Raw genomic sequence first — 18,836 nt, forward strand, 5'->3', positions numbered from 1 at the left:
GACTTATAGTAAATATCACTGCAGTTCTCTCTGGCTAAGGTGATGAGAATCTTTGAGAGCTGCTCTTAACAGGAAGATGGTGTGTGGCTGTTTTTCTCTAAAATATCTGGTCTGTCATTTTGACATGTAAGAGATGTAGCTGCTGGTATCTAGGATCTCTACAGCACTTTTATGATCACCAATAAAGTTTTTGAACTACTTTCTACCTTCTTAGCAAGGCTGAGATAATGTTGAGCTGCACACAAAGGAAGCGGGATGAAGTCAGTGTGCGTTAGTGGAACAAGTTGAACGCTCAGCCTCCTCTATGCTTGTGCTGGTTCTGTTGTTGCTGGAGTTGAAAAGCCACAGTAACACCATTAGCCAGAAGTTACTGGATGAGAAGGCTCACAAAGAATAAGATAATCTTTAAAAGAACATGAGTGGTTCAAGTTTCCTCTGAAAGGACAAGTTAGAGAATGCCTGCGATAAACCTGACATAAAAAGGAGTAATTTAAATATATTAAGCAAAGGAGGACTACTTCTACACAATAGTATGTTTGCAATTTTGGTGTTGCTGGCTTGTTAATGGCAAAGCATATGAAGTACTACTTCCTATGCTACAACTGTATTGGAAAAAGTAGTTTGACATAGAAAACAGTGAAAATTCTTCTGAAGCAGTAGAATATAAGCTTCTGCAAGAACTGAAACCTAGGAAGGACCTTTGGACAGCATTCCTAATTATTTCAACACAAGTATACTAACAGGTATATTCTCTGTAGGTATTTCAATTGTTGGATTTTACACAGGGGTTTTAAAAATTACATAAACCCATGTGTAAACAAGCAAAGTTTTGTTTGAATTGATCTATTTCAGAAAGGAGCCATAGTAATGCAATATACAAATGGACAAGCAATAACAACTGAAGTAGTTTACAATGTTTGCTCTTAGAAGCAGATTATTGGCACAACAGTTTTACAAGGGTAATTGTATTGAGTAGCCAGTTTAGTTTTTTTAGGGAAGAGCAGATTAGTTTTAGTTCTGTCAGTGTGTAGCTAGAGTAAATAGTGATTAAAAATTCCACCATTCAGCTTTTACCATATTTTAGGTTGTACCGTTTGCTTCTAGGCAGAGTAGGAGCTGACAGTAGGCACTACATCTATCTTTATAGCACACGATGATTCTACAAAGTACATTGTTTAGTAGAAAATTCAAGTTTCAGCAGCCATGCACTATGGGCCCTATGAGATGCAAAGACAGAGGGATGAATACTTAAGCTGAGAACAAATTACATAAACCCAGACAGATAATTAGTGAAGCCTGTTACTGCTACATTCTCTTCTGCTTGACAAAATTGCAATTTTTAAATAGTTTATCTTAGTAATGAAGATGAACTAAAGTGTAATTTTAAACAGGCTCTAGTAGAAAAGTTCTTACTTAAAATCACACATGTGAGAAGTGGTACAGAAATACTGAAATTAATTGCATTGTATATACAGTATTTAAAGCTTGCCATGAGATGGTGTCTCTTATGGAACTGACAAGGCCCTCAGTGAATACTCATACGTTGGGAAATAAAGAAAAAGAGACAAAAATGAAGCAGAAAAAAAAAAGCCCCAGCAGCACAAGATGCTTCTTTTACAGATTAAACAAAACAGCTGGCAGTTAGAGCATGATATACCTCACCAAGCCCAAACAACACACAACAAAAACCCTCTACAAAACCAGAAACCCACACCCTGACTTTCTAAACCATTTCCAGGGACTTGCTATAACCCAGCCTAATTCAAAGCCTTTACCTAAGGGACAATATTTACCAGCTAAAGTGATCAAATTAACAAGTATTTAACAGATTTATTTACCTTTTTTCTTCCCTTAAGGAAGATGGTTTAGCTTTGATGAATTTTGAGGAGGCATCTGTTCACCAGCGCTGAGATAAAAGTCCTTGCCCAGGCATGTGTATGTCACTACATGAAAGCCAAAAGTAAGACCTTTCTTGTTTGACTAGGCCATTTAGCACAATCCTTATTGTAAGAGAAAGACACCAAGTTTTAAGTATTTTCTCCTGAAACAAAGTTGAGTTACTTAAAAATGATATTGTTACATTTTAAAGTAAATCTTTAATTAAGAAAAACTTAAAACTTTTAAAACCATTGATGCTGTGACAGTGCAAACAGCATACAATTTATTGCTCAACTTCTGCATGGGTACATACATTAAGTACTTAAAAACCATTTTATACAGATTTTTTTTTTGTTAAAGCTCATGTAACAGCTGGGTGAAAATACAATGATACCAATGCTAAAACACTCTGTAATAAATACAATGGAAATGATAGAAACTAAGAACTGTCAGTTTGTGGAGGAGTAATTACACTTGTATAAACTAATTACAACTACAGACAAAGCTCTGAGGATGTGGTAGAGCCAGAAACCTACTACATAGTGTAAAGTACAACAAATGGCACCTGTTAACTATATGGTGCTGTTTAAAATCTGAAGCAACTGGAGCATGCTACATTAAGCTGTATGATGCATACTTATGATATAGAAGCAAAGCTTTTACTTCCATCAATGCAGCCAGTTTAAACGCACCAGAAGTTCAATACAGATGTAGTGTTGTAGAACAAGAATTTAAAAACGGCTTGTGTGCTCTGGACTTTAGTACAACACAAAAATTTGGTACAAATAAATCAGTTTAGGGAAACTGAAACTATGTGCAAAAAAAAATTAGAATACATACTGTACAAAGCACCATTACAAAACTCTTTACACCGAGAAATTAAATCCTCTGAAACTCAACTGTGTACTGTATATTTGAAATCTACAAAAGTCACTGTTCATAATTAAACATTCATAATGAAAAGCATAAAACCATGATGTGACATCTCTCTAAAACAACTAAAGACTGGATAAAGTAAAACCCAGTAAGAGGGACACATTGAAATAAATATTCACATTAATCATGGGGTGAAAGTCCAAGGTTAAAATGCAATATTAGGCTTAGCACCTTTTTGAGGGGAAAGTAGCTGACATCATATCGAAACAAAATTTTGCAAAGGAATCAACCCTTTAACATTTTCAGATAAAAATGTGACTAGGTGATGAGGTGCTTTAGTTAAAGCTCTCAGTCATTATGAAGGTAGAAAGGCACTCAAAATACTTGGTATATTCATCCTTGCCTGTCAGCTAGGGAAAGTCAAATTACAGGCTAGTTTTGCCTGTAATATATTAAATTTACAATATTTATCTGTGGCAGTTAAAAACAAATTATCCATGCCATACCAAAATGTTTGGTAGAACAAACAGGAGTACTGCTAAGGCTGCTGTGAAAGCCAATGGTATTTATCGGCTGATCTAGAGTCTGTATTCTGCAGAGCTCATCTCCTCCCTCCTCAAAAATGCTTTTATGACGTAAGGGTGGCCATAACTATGTGTTCAATAAATTTACCAGTCTAAGTAGGCTGACGGGGAGAAGGTTCCTGGGAGGTGGGTACAGCTGATGTGGTCAGAGACACTACAGAGACAGTCTTTAAATAGTGCTGAGGTGAGCTGTCTGGTGCAGAGGGAGCAGCAGCATACCTTCCCCCTTGAATCACCTAATGGAGTCCTGACTTCTCCCAAAAGCTGGATTAAACTGGATTTTACATTTTTCATGTTTCACAACCAGGGAGGCTGCAGCCATAGCCTGAGCAAGAGCAGGGGGGAAAAAAACCAAACCACTTACACAACACCAGAGTATCCATCCTGTGAACAGTGGCCAGAAGAACCTGTCTCTGTAAATAGTAATTCACATCATACCTCAAAACTTGCAGAGTGGTGAGAAGAGGTCTTTGGGAGTGTCTAAAGCAGTGGTCCCAACCACAGGCAGCGGTACTGACTAAGAAACACACTGAGCAACAACCTACTTTGCTCTCCCAGGCAGCCTGGACAGATGTAGTGGTAGCTTCTCTGGTAACAGTATTACCTGAAAGCCATGAATTAGGGATCCCAACTGTAGATGCAAAGGTACCAGCCATTTTACATGAGTGCAATAGTCCCTTGAAATGAAGAAAAAGGGGTCTAATATATTTCAAACCTGGCTGTCAAAGCAAGTTTCTTGGCTTTATGTTTACATCCCTAAGTAGCCTCATCTCTGCAGCCAGCCCAGAATGGGAAGCAAGTCCCTTAGAACAAACCTTCCAGCAACAGCTGTACAAAAAAAAAAAAAAAAAAATCAAACGAACGTGGATTTGGCTCACCAGATTCTTACCACAATTCTACAAAAGTAGGCCATTGCCCACTATTCTAATACACAACATCCAGTAGTAGTTTACTCACTGTGGCAGTCAGATTTGGCAGAACAAAATCAAGCTCCATAGAACAGACAGAAAATTAGCTAGTTCACTGTGTGACTTACACTGCAAAAATGGAACAGCTGTTTACATCCCATTCTTTCAGCATTTTCAATACCCTTGACTCTCTTCTCATTGGCAGTGTAAAAATAGTGCAGATTTGATGATTAATTGAAACCTAAGTCGAAAAACCACAACACTGATTGGAAAAAAAAACGCTACTTATTCCAAATATTCTCACCACTGAGAGGAGAATGCCACCATCTCAAGCAGACTGATTCATCTACACACCACAAGCAGATCATACAGATCTTAACTGAGAATTCCCAAACTAACTTTAAAGTTCAGTTCCCTCTACTGGTAGTGCATTTTGTTCCCCTTTGAAGAGATCAACCCATGTCATAATTCATATATATATTTACTTCCATCCCTACAATCAATAAATTATGTGCTTTTAAAACCTCATTTTCAAAGCACATTACACATATTTCAGTTAATACACGATTTTTCCTTAGTTGTAAATTAAACCCACATGTCATGAGCAGCTAAACAAAGATTACAACATGTTTTACCTGATAAATCTTTAGCATCAACAAATATATAATGTGATTTGGCTGCATTCAAACAGACTTTGGTTGACTGGACAGGATGGGTTCTGAAATGAACTGCTGACAGGCTTCTGCTGTCAAATATCAACACATCAGCATGCTTAAAAAGTTGAAAAATGCAGTGTTTTAAAGTCAAAAGCAACAAAAAATACTCTTGACAGACTTGTTAGAAAAATGCTGTTTTAAAAAAATCAAAACGTCTACTGTTCATTAAAAAAGGTCTATCCCACATGTTAACACAAGTACTGTACCAAATACAGTATGTGTCACTCACACTAGAAATTTTGTTTAAGGAATCTGACAAGTGATATAAATAGGACCCCAAAACATCGTATTTGTAATTCATGCTTGAAAAATATAAAAAAGCCTCCTGTGGTAACATTTAAGTTGAATTTACATTGCAGAATATAACGTTTTACTATAAGAAAATGCAGTTAACATGTAAGTGGCTTTAATTAAAAAGGTTAATGATTCTTTCAGCCAATTTTATGCAAAGTTAGAATAATCCAAAATATTTTTTTCCAAAAATAGCAGGTATAGATGCTGTTCAGTATCATACATTTGAAACAGGCTGAAACGTGACTTGTACCGACTGCTGAAGTTGTGTCTTGGTATCTGAGAATAGAAATCAGGTAGGCAAATATAATAGATTACCTTTTACAAAAATAGTAGTAGTCTTTAAGTATAGAATACTGCTTAACTGTTGAAATGTAGGAAAAGTCAGCATTCTGTATGTTCAAGATATTAGTTTTTAATAGCAGCTGAATGATCCTATGGCAGGAACCACAGAACCTATTTTCTTGAAATAAAAAAAATAATAATAATAAAAAAAAAATCCAAAGTTGTCCTTTCCCTCCCAGTGTCCTAGTGTAGAAAAGGGAAAGTTTCCTGTATTTCAAGCATTTCTTGAGTCTTGGCTGAGGGAAGGGCTTTCTGGCTGACAGGAGTATAAATAGAGTCTCAGGTAAGCCTGCGAAGGGTCATTCCACAGCAAACCCACACGTTTCTTCAATGGCAGTTAGCAGCTTCTCGTATAGCTTGTCATAGCTTTCATAAGGAGGAATGTCTATTCGGTTAAAGCTGTGGATAGAAGGCAGAAAAGTTTCAGCTTATCTGGAACTTCAGGCACCACCTAGCAAAAGTTCTGTTATGCTTCATTTAACGTACTTGAAAGAATGACAAAGCAATACTTAACAAGGCAAACAGAACTTCACATAAATAAAAGCAATCTCTAGTTTTCACACCTTTACTACTGTGTAATGGACAGCATTTATTATGTCAGAAAAGGAGGGGAGGGAAAAAAAAGAATGCTCAAACTATAGAGACAGCAAATTGGTCTTAATCTATGTATCACAACAGAGACCTGAAAAGGTCTTACCAGGTGTGAGCTTTCGGCAAATTATTAGTGCTGGCATCAATCTGGTGTATTGTAAATAGTCGTGGGCCTGCAGCACCTGAAAATCCAGAAAAGAGCTCTACTACAGCTGTAGTGCATAATATGAAATGTCTTTGTTGCACTGCAACAATAAAAAAGTAACTAAAACCACAAAAAAGAGAAGCCATGCACAAAGCTGAAATCATCAACGGGCAGGAAAAAAATTAGAACAAACTCACAGTGCCCATCAGACAGATTCCTCCCTCCACCCACCCACGGTACTGATGCAGTTAAAACCATTGAAAGATAAACAAGAACAAAGCATTGATAAGGAAAAATAAAACACTCTTTTTACACAATGCACTATATAATTCCAACACTTTTGTATTTAAACTCCTCTCTTCCTCCAGAACAAAACTTATGCAGCTGTATTTGTCCCCATTTTATAACTGGTCTTGAGTAGTGGCCAATTCCATTCAAATTCCATAGAAGAGTCACAATACCAACTTCTTATATAATTTTGTGAAATTTATCTCACTATACAGAGATCCCCTTAATCTCTCTGCTAAAGAAAAAAAGACTTCAGCACTGCAGTCTTTTAGACTTAGTATATGTTGAAGAATTCCGTAAAACTGGAATTCTTGCCTGCATAGACGCACATTAAAGAATATAATAATACACAGGGTCAGGCTTTCTCAGGGGGACTCTTTGCTGTCAAATAATAACGTGAGCTTGTTGTGCTGCATTAGTACAACTCTGTCTAAAACCTGACAACCTTCATGTTCAGATCTGTAGGAAAGCGGGCTGCATTTGCTCACAGAAGTATTTGTTTTACTAGTATAGTCATACTAAAACTTGCAGCGCAGGTGAAGTTAAACTGGTATTACTGCCATTACCATCCTCCCAACAGCTCACTCCCCCGCAGTAACAGCATGCCCATCGATAGTAGGGTTAATACTACTCATAACTACTGACAGTTCCAGTTTGCCTAAACAAGTCCCTCCACCCTCTGCAATGTTACTTAAACACTTGAAGTACCCCGCACTGCTTAAAGTAACCAAGGTCTTAAAAAACGCAATGTTCCTGAGCTTCTAACGTGCCTGAACATTTTAGGGGGCTTCTATCAGATAATGAAAAAGAAACAGATTTCTAGAGCAACTGGCTTTTGTATTGTGGTAGCTTTACCATAGCATTTGTGTTCCACCTGTTAAATGGTTTATGAGCAACGTTTCCCCTGGGCAGTTTTCTCTCATCTTGTGAGAGAGTAAAATAGGGGAACTACCGTGTTGACAGAGCAGCACGGGTTGCAGCCAGAGCTGCTACAACAGAGACCCAGAGCTTCGACTGAGGTTCAGGAGACAGGTCGGTAATTAAGGTGATCGTTTGTGATGCCTGGGCCACCTGTGATTACGTCACTCTTACAATAAAAGTAGTCAGCGTTACGAAGCACCTCTGCTGTCGGAGTCGCAAGAACACTGCATGTTGGTGTTCCTTTGTCCCAGAGCTGTACGGGCGATGAGGGCTTGTGAAAGATAGAAATTAAAAAACAGGCTTCTAGAGAAAACATAAGGAGAACCCCGCTAAGACCTCTGCTGGTCAGAACTTCTTGCCAGAGAAGCAAGTGCATAACTGAAACAAAAGAACCATCTACAGCTGAATAACAAGGTAATAAACAAACACACAAAAGGACTATTTGCGATTGTTATTCATCAGACCATTAAAAATCGCTCTCAAAAAGTCATAACCAGCCTCATTTTCAGCTAATGTTTCTGTGATGTGTCCTACTGCTTCCTCCAAGTACAGGCATTTACAGTTCCTCCTGGAGAAATGTTACCTTGTAATGCCTTGAAGCCCTGCAGAGGCACTCGGGACGAGCCGGTCACAAACTGGAGAAGTCGTGCTCTCCTCTCTTCATCGAAGAACTCCACAGCTTTCCAGAACCATTTCACGATGTTGCTGTCTGGGGTACAGTGTTTTAACCTAGTATTTGCCTTCCAGTCATTAACATCAATTTTTCCCAGTCCACAAATGATGAGCTGTAAATTTAAAATATAATAAAGTATTTCATCATTGATGAATATGAAAATAGTTTTGGAGCTAGCCAAATGATGAACATCTGATTTTGAAAAATCGACAGATTTTATACCAAGGGCAAATTATAACCTCTTGCTAATCTTAAGCCATGTCGAATTTTTTTTTTTTTTTTACATCTTATCTTTGTACACAATCCATTTTTCAAACGGCCTCAATTCAAATTTTAAAAAATCAACCATTTCATAAGCTTATACGAAAGTGTCTTGACCTGTCAATTGAATAACAGAAGCACAGATTCTACCCATGTGTGAAAGCGCATGCATAATTCACGTTTGAACTCAATTTCTTCTGGAGCGTAGCTAAGTGTGTAGTTTGGCTGGTTCAGCTCCGGACCCCCAAAAGTAATCTTGTTCTTGTCATACCATACATGTAATACAAATCAGACTTCTTTCCTCACAAAAAGCTTTCAGCACTTCTAAAATGGAGATCCACAATGGATCATTTTAAGCTCAACAGGGATACAATTATGAAGACATTTTCTTGTGACTAAGAACATTGGACCTTCCCCTTTCTTATTCTGCAGCTGCAAAATGATTCTGGGTTAACAGTATGGCTGGCTTGCTGTTGTTGAATGACAATATTCAGGATAAAAGAAGAGCAATCACTGACATTCTACTGCCATGAACAGAAGAAAGAATTAATAATTTACCTTGTGGACATTTTAGATGGCAAAAACAGCTCCACAGCCAACAGGCTGTATATTAGACTTCAGTTTTAAAACAAGCTTGGGATCTATGGGATTTGCCTTAGGAGGATATTGTTTGGATGCTGATCTTGACGTTTTGTAGCACATTTGTCAGTGACAGCACCAGACAGCGCCTTTCTTTATGCTGTATTTACAGGACCAGTTTAGTCTGGCATAACTCGGCTCTGCAAAACCACAGAGCTGCCTGACACCAAAGTCAGTGCAGCGCGCTGGAAAGGCTGGGAGCAAGTGGTGGGAGGTAGAAGGGAGAGACAGACCGTTTTCCTGGCGGCACTGAATTTAGTATCGTGAAACTGCACTGTGGGAAATAGGCACCACCGCCTCTGCTGGAGTAACACGCTCTGAAACAATCTGAGGTCACTGCAGATACTTCTCAGTAGGTTCAGCTGGGTTTTCAGGTATAGGAGAAGGTCTCCTCTTCTACCATCTCTGCAGTTGCTATGAAATATCGCCTTGAGAAACACTCTCGTAGCTCTCAGTGGAAGCTGCACGCAGTCTCAGTGACTGTGTGACCTGGTAACCCCTTATGCTAACTGTATTTCTTGTAATAGCACACCTGCAAACCCCTAAAGCACTAGGGATACAACTTCACATGTTACTCAGTCTCAGAAGAATGCCTCAGGCTTTTATTGTTATACTTGACGACATAACGTAACATTAGTGGACTGACCTCTAACTCTTTCTCATCAAATGTCTTCAGCAGATGTTGTGGGATTACTTCATTAAATCCCTTCTGTAGAGCCAGAAACTGAGCTTCAATTCCTCGTAAAAATCGCCAGTTTACATAAAGTCTGAAAGCAAGTGCAAATTGGTTTTGTGAAAGATGTATTCAAATACAATAAAGCTGCAATTTATCCATCCAACGCCCCCCCCACACACCTTACTGACAAGAATACACACAACACCACTCTTGCGCTACCACTTAGAAAAAAAAACCCCAAGAACGTAACACTGTCAATTATTTCAAATAAGTAAAAGCTCCTCCCCACCACAGGAAATATAAAAAATTTTGGAAAAGATATTGATGTACCTGACATACTCCTTTTTGTTCTCCTCTGTCACGGGGATGCTTTTGCCATTGGGTTTCAGTTCATGTTGAATAATTTCCCCATATGCATTGTGTTCTACACAAAACGTATGGTCCAAGACTCCTGTGATATCATTCTCACTGGTGGAAAGAAATAAGCAAGTGAGACTCAGTGACAACATATTCCGCAAATATATTGCGGACATAATATATCTGACAGACATAGCAATTTAGTTTTTCAATAGTATTTCAAATTACTGCTTAGAAGTAAATGGTGAACATGTATTTTTGTTATGTTCTATTTTAAAACCATTATCAAATTTTCAGTGTTATATTTTAATAACATGTTACTGTTAGTATTAGGCAAAATTAATAAACAAAAAGTTATGAACAGAGCATTTTACAGCTCAGTAATCATTTATTCCCCACCCCCATCTGAATACCTGGAGCATGTTAAGCCTTTAAAGAAGCTGAACTGTGCAAATGAGATGTTTCTTAAATCTGCCTGAGCAGGACATGAAAATATACTTAATTTCTTTTCAACTGGATTTAGGAACGTTATCACATGTTAACCAAGACAGAATTCTAACATTGTGAGATATAATACACAGTACATACAGTATCCAGACTAAGCTGTTATGAAGATCAGGGTCAACCAATTCCATATCATCCAAAGTAATTGGCTTCCCTAGCAACTGCTTATAGAAAGGCAATGTGAAGCCCCCATCGATATAGTGTCCGTGAAACACAGCCATCCCCATTATCCGTCCAACAAAATGGAAATATGATAAGTGTTCCTGGAATTGAAAGAAGAAACTAAGCCATTCAGCTAAAGACAACCTCCAGGTTATATCTGCTGAATACGAAATAAAATTTCAAAACAAAGAAAAGAAAAAGAAAAACCAACCAAAAACCCACACATATATCCAGAGCTTTTTGTTTTGTCTGTTCTTATACACAGCACACTTAGTATATTGCTTCCAGTCCAGAAGTCTTACTACTAAGAATCAAAATAAACTTAATTTCTCCCAAAGGAAACACAGATTGACATCTTACAGAAAATTAAGAACACATTTGAGAAGTTTCTTTGATCAGTACTAAAAAGAAATTATCGTATTATTGCACAAATTCAGTCTCTAGCAATGCTAATGTGAGAACTGGGTTCCTAAGTCTAGAACGCTCTCCAGTTGTATTTAATTTCTAGTCACAAAACGATCATTTACAGAACTTGTGTTACTACTCATACCGGGTTGACTGCAGAGTCAGGGTTGATTTGCAGTGTGTAGATATCATCTCGGGAATATTGGAAAAGACCATAATATGGATTCAACATTTCATGGGACAATAGGTAGAGCCACTCCCTGAAGAAAATAAAATAATTTATTGTACACTTTAGACAAATGCATTCCTACACTGAGAATCTTTTCAAAATAGTACCATTTTTTAAAATCTTACCGTTAGACACTGAAGTGAAAGAAGTTATCTCTGAACATGCTTAGCTAAGGCTGAAATCAGAATTATTTTTACTGGCTCAGTAACTGCACAGCACCTGACTGCTGACATATTTCCCAGCTTTCCAAGATTTTTCTCCAGGTTACTTATTTCCAAGAGAGTTTCTGACTATGATTCTCCTTCACGCGTTACACACTACAACAAGACAGTATGTATTCTATTGACTCTACTACAGAGACGCTCGAGTCAAAGCTTTTAATATAAACCGTCTTCAGGTAATGGATATATTTAGTCAGAGTTTTAGTTGCATGTTCACAAATCAGTAAATAATAGTCTAAGAATTGGGAAAACCATAATACATTCTAGCTTGGTCTTCCTGTATTCATGTATGGAAGATGCCAAAGGCTCCACAGCATACAAACTAGAAACAAAAGCCATGCTGAAAAGCACTAGCAGATACTTCAGAAAACAGTGCACAATAACATCTGTAGCTTCTTTGTTTTAAACACTATTATTATCATCAAACAATTAATAGTAATTGATTCAACAAGAATGTTTTACTAGTTATGGCTAATTAGCATGTTGAAATATTTAGGAATGGATGAAGTGAAAATTCTATTGGCCCTTTGCAAACCCATGAAGACACATGAAAGGTAACAGCCTAGGTCCCAGAGGTTACTTGCCATACAGCAACTACAGATGCAGAAGATGGGCTGTTTGGGAGCATCGTCTGTACTTTAAAATCAATACTAATGTTAAAAAAATGCAATGCAATGCAATGCAAACAACAAATACTCCTAAATGAGTCAACACTCATTTAGAGAGACTAGATCCACATGCCAGAGGTGGGGAATATTTTCAGTGAAGTAAACCAGCATCTGTACAATTGGCCTACTAACATTGTTTTAAAATGTGAAGAGTATCTTCATACAATCAATAAATATCACTTTTTATAAGCACATGAAAAATAACCTCAGATTATTGATAGATTTTAGCTGCCTACTAACTGCTAGTTTTTAGTATTTTGCTTCCAACAGTAGTGAAAGTTTGGAACAAAGCATATTTTTTTGATCAAAGTTCTGCCACAAAGCTCAGTACTTAGTCGTATAAATTCTCAGATACCCAAGCTTTACTAACCAAAGAAAAACATAGTCATTTCAATAGATACCAAAAGCCTGTCTCACATATATGAGACCTCTGATGCAATCTGTAACATGCATTTTGATTTATCTCCAATAAATTAGTTCTTTTTTGATGCATTTTTTCCTTTCAAAGACTATCTGAAAATATATATTCTTCTGACATACAATCTGTTACAGAAATAAATATAAATAAGAATAATGGAAAAAGAAACAGGTCTGATACAAGGCTGGTTTAGGATTCAAAGCATAGGTGTAGCTGGCGGGGTTGGGGTGTGGAGGGAAGAGACAGACAGACTGTTCACCTGGCAACACCTCCATAATCAAGGCCTTCCTCGCCACGAAATTTTATCATTAATCGTTTCCACAGGTCTTTTGGCCTCATCTTCATGACTTGCCTGTAGGACTCCTGTAAACACATAACACTTTCTTTTATTAACTGCTATTTACAGACAAGAAGCTACTACGATTTATTAGAAATGAAGGTAGTCTCAGACTCTTGAATCTGAAGGGGGTACTATTAAAGGGGATACTATTTTCCTAGATACTAACCGGTTTCTTGAATCACAGACTTACTTAGTTTTCTACAAATGTGGTAACACTTGTCAAATAAAACAGATAGGTAAGAAGAATCACCTTCCCTTAAATTTCCAGAGGTGTACAGTGATTAGAACATTCTCTCTCTCATTCTCACATAACTTACTAAAAATTAAAATCTCTGTCAGTAAAATTTTGTTTTGCATAAAGGCTCACAATTTTTGCAGTATGAAGAGCCAACAGTGGAGCTTCTACTCTGGGTGTAATGCATGTGCAAACCTTCATCTTACGAACAGAAGCGTCACTGCCATCCCTGTAAATCTACCAAATTATTCCTCTATCAGTAAGACTTCACCAAGAAAACACAAAAGCAAGCTGAAAGAGGCAAAACAAATGCTAATTTTAAAAAAGGAATTAAACAAAAAAGGTCTAGTTTTTATTTACATCCAGTATTGGTGCCCCAGTCTTTGGCTTTGCAGAACAGAAGAGGGAGGCGCTCCTGGCACCCAGCACGCTCAACTTAGTTTTCAGAACAAGAACCTAATAATTTTCACTGCTGTAGAGCAGCCTTTCCTCCCTTTCTTTTTTAGCTGATTATGAAGTGATTTGACTGTCTCCAAAGGGAAGACCAACACAAATCTTTCTTGGCTGGAAAAAAATGTTGACAACACAGTGGGGCTATCAAGTTTGTGGGTGGGGTAAAAATGCAACAGGGGTGGGTGGGATGGGTGATAAAGTTCTCAAGAAGACAGACTGTTCTCCAGAAAAAGCCAATGACTTATAACAGTGTTTAATCAGTTCAGCAGAATTATTCTGAATAATGTCAAAAAATAAAATTCAGGTATCCCACTGTGGGCATCTCTGGTCATTCAGAAGCCTAGACAATTCACAAAATTGGTCTGATTCTGGGGGGGAACAAAAAAAAAAAAAAAAAAAAAAAATCAACCAGAATTGAGATAGATGCTAAGTAATCCAAACTCCAAAGATGAAAGCCATTCAACAGTGATTTTATGTAAGTTACAATAGATGGAAGATCATTAATAATCGTTTGGTTTTAAATTCGTAACAGACATTAGCGTTCTTATACTCGAGGAAGAAGTGAGACAGTATCTTCAAATACATGAAGTGCTTGGACTCTTTCCTCTGTCTCTGACACAGTCTGTACATATCAAGCCACAGGGACAGCTTTCCTTGTTTTTCTTCTCTACAGCATAAATACATCTACTTTAAGTACACAACTGTTCTTAACACCCTTTGAAATGCTTCCTCTTCCCATTCGCCACCAGTAAAATTCCAGCTTTATTTCCGGACTTCAAGAGTTCATCTAACTGAATGACTTCTTTAGACCATTTTGAACAACCCTCCTCCCCTTCCCTCAATGTTAAGAAATGGGTCAAATTCTCAAATTACCTCAAAAATCTCTTCCCTGGAGACCTCAATACGACAATGGCCAGCTTGAGGTTGCTGCTGTGACAGCTCTTGCCTCAGGATCTTGAGTTTCTGCACTAGGTCTCGCTTGTACCTTGGCACAGTCAGACACTCTGCCTCATCTGGAAGCTGACACAGGGACACTACCTGCTGCTGCTGCTGGTGTTGCTGATCTTTAAGTTGATTCTGGCGGCTAGAAATAAACACAGCTGTTTGCAGATATTCAAGTCATACGTCCCCTATTTTCTTCAGATGTTTCTTAAAGGTTAAGTCTGCGTAACTAAACTACTTTCAATTTACTATGATTATTACTGTGATTACGCTAAAAATGTCCGGGTCCAGTAAAAAATAAATTCAGAGAGATTTTATCCTGACTAAAGACATATGCTTCTGTCTTTCTTGGCAACTATCAGTTGTTTTTAGGGTTTGTTATTTCTATTAGTACTACTCTACAGAGTATGTAAAAGGTTACAGCACTATATAATAAGGTATTATCCATACAATTTTACTACTAAGCTGCTGACACTGAATTTCTCAGATACCATTTCAATATTTCCTTTGCGTGTTTTGCCTTCCTCCATTTTAAAATTCAGGGATCTGCCAAACACTATTCCTCTAATCTACAGTCAATACCATAGTCTGTTTTAAATGGCTTGTCTGAAAACGAGTAAGCTTACAAAAAGATGTTTGTACTGGCAGCTTGGCAAGGACCTTGTCCCTTGTACCTGGCCTAGTCTGGACCACAGGAATGTAGGAGTTCACATGTAACTAATTGGCACAGATAAACAAGTATTTTTACTAGCAATTCTGAGAGATTTTGCAAATCTAACTTCTTACTAGGAAAAGTAAATCGTGTTGCAGAGATGTCCTCTCTTGCATCGTTTCTTGTATACAGTATGTGGATATTTTTATAGCTTTTTAGTATGGTATTTCCAAACAACACAGGATAAAGGTTATATTTTACCTAAACCATGGCAAGAACATCTCTGTGTGGAACACATGAGAATACCCTAAATTTACAGGATAAATAAGGAAGGTTACAATTCAGAATGTTTTCCAGTAGAATGTTAAGAAATTGAGGTTTTTTCAACATTAAAAACAAACAAAAAAAATTAGATGGAACAAAACACAGTTTTAATATATTTTAAAATTTCATCCTGTTGTCTGTTTTGAAACAAGGTCTACTAGAAGGCTGTCCTGGCCAACCAAAATTCACCTCCAGCAGGCTTTTGCCACAAGAACATTCATTGGCAATTAAAAAAGGGGTAGAGGAGTTCCCAGTTTGCCTTGTGGTTCTGACAGCTTATTCTGTTACTTGCAAACCTTCTAATTTAAAGCAATTTTGCACAAACCACCCCACAAGGGAAACTAACACCAGGTGACCAGGCAATCTTTATCAGTACTCTTACAAGCCTAACATTTAGAAACGCCTGCAATGGCACACACTGTAGATCACTTCAGCAGTAACTCAAAGTTTAATATTAATAAATAAGAATACCTCTTTACTCCTGGGCTCTAAGGAGGGAGTAATGTGCAGAAATCCTACTTTGTTACTATGCCCTAGGATGCAGAACTTCAGAAGTTAGTTTAATGGATTTTGTTAGGTTCACTGTGTTTTGTTGTTTGCTTATGTTACTTTTTAAACTTTTATTCTTAAGCTGATCACATTGGTCGTCCAATAAACTACAGCTATTTTAAGTCATTCTTGAGAAACCAAGTCATTACAATAATTTAGAGACATACACTTGATGTGGTTCCAGAACATGGCTCTGTCATTTGTGCTACATGCATGGTACTTTCTTTTCACTTGTGATTAGTTTTAAATATGAATCTCACATAAACTGTATTTACTTAGTATACAAATTAAAGCAAAATCATTCTTTCTTCTATCTTCTGAATTTTCTAATTCTACAAGGATGAGCATGTGAAAGTATTTCTCGTATATGCCTACCAGAGGAGGTCATAATTATAAACTAAAGTAAGCATACGTTCATACTACCTTTAATAGTACGGAAGACACAGTCCCCTAAAGGGGGGCCAATGTCAGTCTTAAAGAAAATGTAATCTCTAAAACAAGCATGAACTTAAAAACTATGCATCAAACTAAACCAATATAAAATAGGGCAGTACTAGGAGGAGCAAAACAAAATGCCATCCTCCATATTACACTAAAAAAATTCAGTGTGGTATTATCTAAACAATCTGCAATGCTTAAAGTAATTAAATCTGATTTCTTAGTATGTTTTCACAGCTGAATGACTATGCTTGATTCTGTACAGTGGATATAGCTAAGTACTTTTCAGGTGCCATAACTATCAAAACCTATCATGAACTTTTGGCCAATATTTTAAAACAGAGCTGGGTAACAAGTTTGATTATTTTTATAACTTATAATGTCATCACTGGAAGAACAAACTGCTTTACTCAGCTCGACAGAAAAGTCAGTATCACCGAGAGTAAATTTTTTGTTGTGCTTTTGAACCTAAAACTCTATCACACCCCCATCATACCCAAACACTAAACTTATTTCTCAGATAATTTACAAAATGACAGGCCTAAGGCAAACTACTTCTTATTTGTTCTTAAAAAAAAAAAAAGAAAAAAAAAAGAGGTGGGTCTAGGGCAGGGGAACGCTTTCACATATCCTGTTTGGTGCAATAAAAGAATAAACACCAGAAAAGATTTATCAGGCAGCAGACTTTGCTGATGACACTGTTGGTTGAATTTCTGAAATCCTTCCCTAATGAAAGACAGATGTACAAATGAAAAACTTAAGCATGCTGTAGTAGTACTTTAAGTTGAAAGAAATGCAAAATGGTTCTGTGATTCTGGAACTCGAAAGTCAAATCGGATTTTCCAGATAGAAAGCTAGCTATGTATTTGTCCTCCATAATACATGCAGAACTAGACACTATGACCCTATTGCCATTTAAAAATAAACCTGCCTGTGAAGGACGATTTTTCAAATATAGTCCAGTTAATTGAATTTTCTACAGTTTAAGAATTGCACTGTTGTAGCTAAGAGGGTCTGAAGTTTTTCTTCGGGTAAAATATCTGAACTTTTTTCTGTACTGAACATAAAACATGCTCCTCCATGGAGCTCCTCCAACACGCTCCTGGTAAGTTGGTTGTTTTATTTTCTTTTCAAGACCATGTTAATTGGAAACTAATAATCTAAAATAATCTAAATTTAGTATTGATTTCTTTTTTTTTTACACTAAAAAAAAGTGTCTGGACGATGGGAGCTTACTGAAGTTCTGTAATATACACGTATATAACCAATGATTTCTCTAAACAAAATATTTATTTGTCAATATTTAGACTTCTCCCTCTTGGGATGTTAAGTTCAAATGTGTATTGGGCAAAGGCTAGCCAGCTTTTATGTATTACACAAAGGATATGTTGACCTCCTGGATATTACTTTCCATTCCTCGGTTTTGTCTTTCCAGTGCTTGTTCTCATTATTCTTTCCTTCAGTTTTTCTTCCCAATGATTCACTTCCTTAAAAGCACTGTTCCTCCTACTTACTCCTTGCCCAGGGCTGCACGGCTTTCTAGCTAACCAGCTCTTCATTGTTTCTTCCACTTAACACCTACTCAATACTTTACAGGTGTTTCCCAAGAGTATTAAAAGGTGTTAGGAGAAGAAACAATAGTCAAATTCCCAAATAGCTTGGACAAAACAGATAGCTATGTCTACACAAAAAAGAAACGTTTGTTTACTTCTTGGTTTCCATTTTTAGTAGAAAATTCCCCAGTGTGAAACGAGTGCCTAGAGAATAAAAACATGAGCCGGAATTATTTTAAGTTTCCCCTTTTCTTTTAAAAAAGTGGAATATGAAAATGTGAGATCAAAACACTTAAGGAAAAAATAGAAAAAAACAGCTCCTATTTTATTTTATTATTTTTGTTAAAAATCTGAGTTAAATTATTGGGGTCTTATTTTGAGAACTCAACTAGTCTTACTCTAAAACTGGAGGTAGGAACTGAATCATTTCTCCTTTATTCCAGGAGAACAGTTGGGCACTTGTGCACCCTTGCCTCTCGTCAGTGTTTCACACCACTGGCTATTGAATGTAACCTCATATTTTAAAACAAGTTCTCCACAATTGAAAGTAGTACAGCGTATAAAGAAAAGGAAAGAAAGTGTCTCTCTTACAGT

General features: G+C 37.1%; 1 protein-coding gene across 1 annotated transcript in view; it reads right to left on the reverse strand.

Moving 5' to 3' along the window:
• Positions 1 to 4,861: 4,861 nt before the first annotated feature.
• The window catches only part of SMURF2 (SMAD specific E3 ubiquitin protein ligase 2), a 63,864-nt gene continuing 49,889 nt past the window's right edge, over positions 4,862 to 18,836 (reverse strand). The window contains exons 11-19 of the mRNA XM_082008231.1: positions 14,658 to 14,868; positions 13,016 to 13,119; positions 11,366 to 11,480; positions 10,738 to 10,916; positions 10,123 to 10,260; positions 9,763 to 9,883; positions 8,127 to 8,328; positions 6,296 to 6,371; positions 4,862 to 5,997 (exon numbers count right to left, since the gene is read on the reverse strand). Coding sequence (XP_081864357.1) covers positions 5,898 to 5,997; positions 6,296 to 6,371; positions 8,127 to 8,328; positions 9,763 to 9,883; positions 10,123 to 10,260; positions 10,738 to 10,916; positions 11,366 to 11,480; positions 13,016 to 13,119; positions 14,658 to 14,868 — 1,246 coding nt within the window. The 3' untranslated portion in view covers positions 4,862 to 5,897. The remainder of the gene's footprint in view (positions 5,998 to 6,295; positions 6,372 to 8,126; positions 8,329 to 9,762; positions 9,884 to 10,122; positions 10,261 to 10,737; positions 10,917 to 11,365; positions 11,481 to 13,015; positions 13,120 to 14,657; positions 14,869 to 18,836) is intronic.

This window comes from Phaethon aethereus, assembly GCF_964289735.1.
Source record: "Phaethon aethereus genome assembly, chromosome: 18".
Lineage (NCBI taxonomy): Eukaryota > Metazoa > Chordata > Aves > Phaethontiformes > Phaethontidae > Phaethon > Phaethon aethereus.